The 2,163-nt window shown below is 36.3% G+C and overlaps 1 protein-coding gene across 2 annotated transcripts; it reads right to left on the bottom strand.

Moving 5' to 3' along the window:
• Positions 1 to 278: 278 nt before the first annotated feature.
• Positions 279 to 1,956, bottom strand: LOC100638279 (TNF receptor-associated factor 3-like). 2 transcript variants are annotated; one of them, XM_003391364.3, is made up of 3 exons: positions 1,610 to 1,956; positions 1,312 to 1,392; positions 279 to 1,260 (listed from the first exon to the last, which is right to left on the bottom strand). In XM_003391364.3, exons 1-3 carry the CDS (start codon positions 1,661 to 1,663, stop codon positions 496 to 498), a joined length of 900 nt encoding a protein of 299 aa, XP_003391412.2. In that variant the 5' UTR covers positions 1,664 to 1,956; the 3' UTR covers positions 279 to 495. The 2 variants fall into 2 exon arrangements, with proteins under 2 accessions (XP_003391412.2, XP_019862174.1); XM_020006615.1 differs by lacking the exon at positions 1,610 to 1,956 and adding an exon at positions 1,512 to 1,552.
• Between the last annotated feature and the right edge of the window lie 207 nt (positions 1,957 to 2,163).

Here is a 2,163-nt window from a genome sequence, read left to right as displayed (position 1 = left end):
AGTGATAATATGCCGCAGTTGTGTAATAATTTTTAGGATGTAATTTTGAAATTCTGATATTACTGAAATGATTACTATTATAGCCTAAGTCTATTTTTAGCTACTCAGCTATTCCTAGGATTAGAATGTGGACTCCTATCGCTGCCTAGACTCATCTTAAGACTAATCAAATTTCATAGCTGTACATATTATATTTAATTTTTTAGTCTNTGCCACACGGTGGTATGTGTCCTTCAGACTCATCCTTTAATTATAGTCTTTCATGTTTCTTTGCGTCATTTTGTGTCTGTAGACTCTGTAAAGCTTTAATAATAATAATAATAATATAAATGATAATAATAATGATATAGCAACTTCAATAAAAAGAAAGATGCTAATAGTATATGAGGCTTACGAGTAATAATGATTTTAATAATAATAACATAACAATAAGAGTGGTTTTATGGTTAAAATTGTGCAAGTTGCTGTTGTATGCTTCATCCTTCATGAAGAATGCTAGGTTGCTGTATCTACTTTGACTTTTATGAATATCGTATCATCAACAATGAATCCACCTTCCATTAGCTCATTCTTGGACACAAAACGAGGACATCCACTAGCAACATTCATGTCGGATTTCGGCTTCTGGAATGAAGAGCTCAATGGATCAGGCTGAAAGGCTTTAACAACATCTCTTTTACTACACTGATTCATTAGCTTGAAGGTAACCTTGTGTGTAAAAGGCCACGGGAGTAGAGCGTCGTACTCTCCTTTCATGACAACAAAGAACAAAGACATATGAGTGCCCTTTCCTATACCATCCCCCAGGATATAGAGGCGAAGACACATCTTGTAACCATAGCGACTGGAGTAGAACGGAAGAGAAAATATTGAAGTGTATTTCCCAGTCCTGGCATCATCCATACGCTGAGAGAACTGAGGTATCTTCCAGACCATAGAACCATCAAAATTACCGTAGCAAAAACTCATTGTAATAGTTTCCAGTTGTGCCACTTTATCCTCTAAAGTGCATATCTGGCTATCTTTCTTTGTTATTTCTGCTATAAGTTCTGCTACCATTGTCACGAAACTTTCAATAGCTCCACGAACACCATCTTCTACGGACCCAGATGATCCTCGAACAAGATTGGCAAAGGACTCAAGAGACTCAGACTTCAATGGATTGGTTGGTAGAGAAGAGAGTGCAGCAACCATCATTACAACATGATCAAAGAGACCATCATTTGATGACAAGTGATTAATGCATTCCTCTCTAGTCATCTATACAATAGATATTTGAATTCAAATACATAGCTTACATTTTTAACATACTTCATTTGTTTCCTTGCATCCGTGATCTTTCAAAGGACAATTGACGATCATCTTTGGGCATTCATCAACATGTGGCTGATACTAAAAAACATTGAAAATTCAGACAAATGTGGACAAACACATTTCATAAAGTTTAGACTATGTGGGTATAAAAAGTATTTTGTGGGTAGCTATATAAGTTTAACATTAACAAGTCATACCTTTCCATAAAAGGAAGTAAAAGACCCAAAGAATTCTTTTACTTCTTTATAAGGAAATTAATGCTGTGTTCATTTCAAAATAATTATATACTATTAACCTCTGTCATAGCAAAATCTTCATTACAATGAGGGCATTCTTGTTTTCTGTGCATGCAGCAGCTGACATGTTCAGAAAGAGCACCGATTGTATCAACCCAACCACAACCAAACTTATTGTTTGGACATTTGATGAATAAAGAGCATATCTCCTCACGCAAAGACTTGTCAGGTGTGAACTATACAAAAAAAGTAATACATTTGCATACGTAATAACTATAATTTTTTGTCACAAAAAATTGACAACAAAGTACAAAAAAATTGATAGTAAGGTGGGTTGTACACGCCCAAGAGTTAAGGCGGGTTTTCAATATGATGCATGCACGTCCATCATGACCGGAAGTGCTGTATAAACGAATGGGAGCATGCGTCAATGCATCAGATTAGGAAACATTTCTATTCTGACGCATTGACGCATACTCCGATTGGCTTATACAGCACTCCCAGTTGTGATGCTAGCGCATGAAAAACAATGCGTCATATTGAGAACCCACCTTTACCATGCCTAATTCAGGACTGACGCGAGACTAGCCCAAAATTACTGGATCGGGATCCT

Source organism: Amphimedon queenslandica, unplaced genomic scaffold (genome assembly GCF_000090795.2).
Source record: "Amphimedon queenslandica unplaced genomic scaffold, v1.1 AMPQUscaffold_9566, whole genome shotgun sequence".
In the NCBI taxonomy this organism is placed as follows: Eukaryota; Metazoa; Porifera; class Demospongiae; order Haplosclerida; family Niphatidae; genus Amphimedon; species Amphimedon queenslandica.
This window is presented reverse-complemented; position numbering and strand designations above follow the sequence as displayed.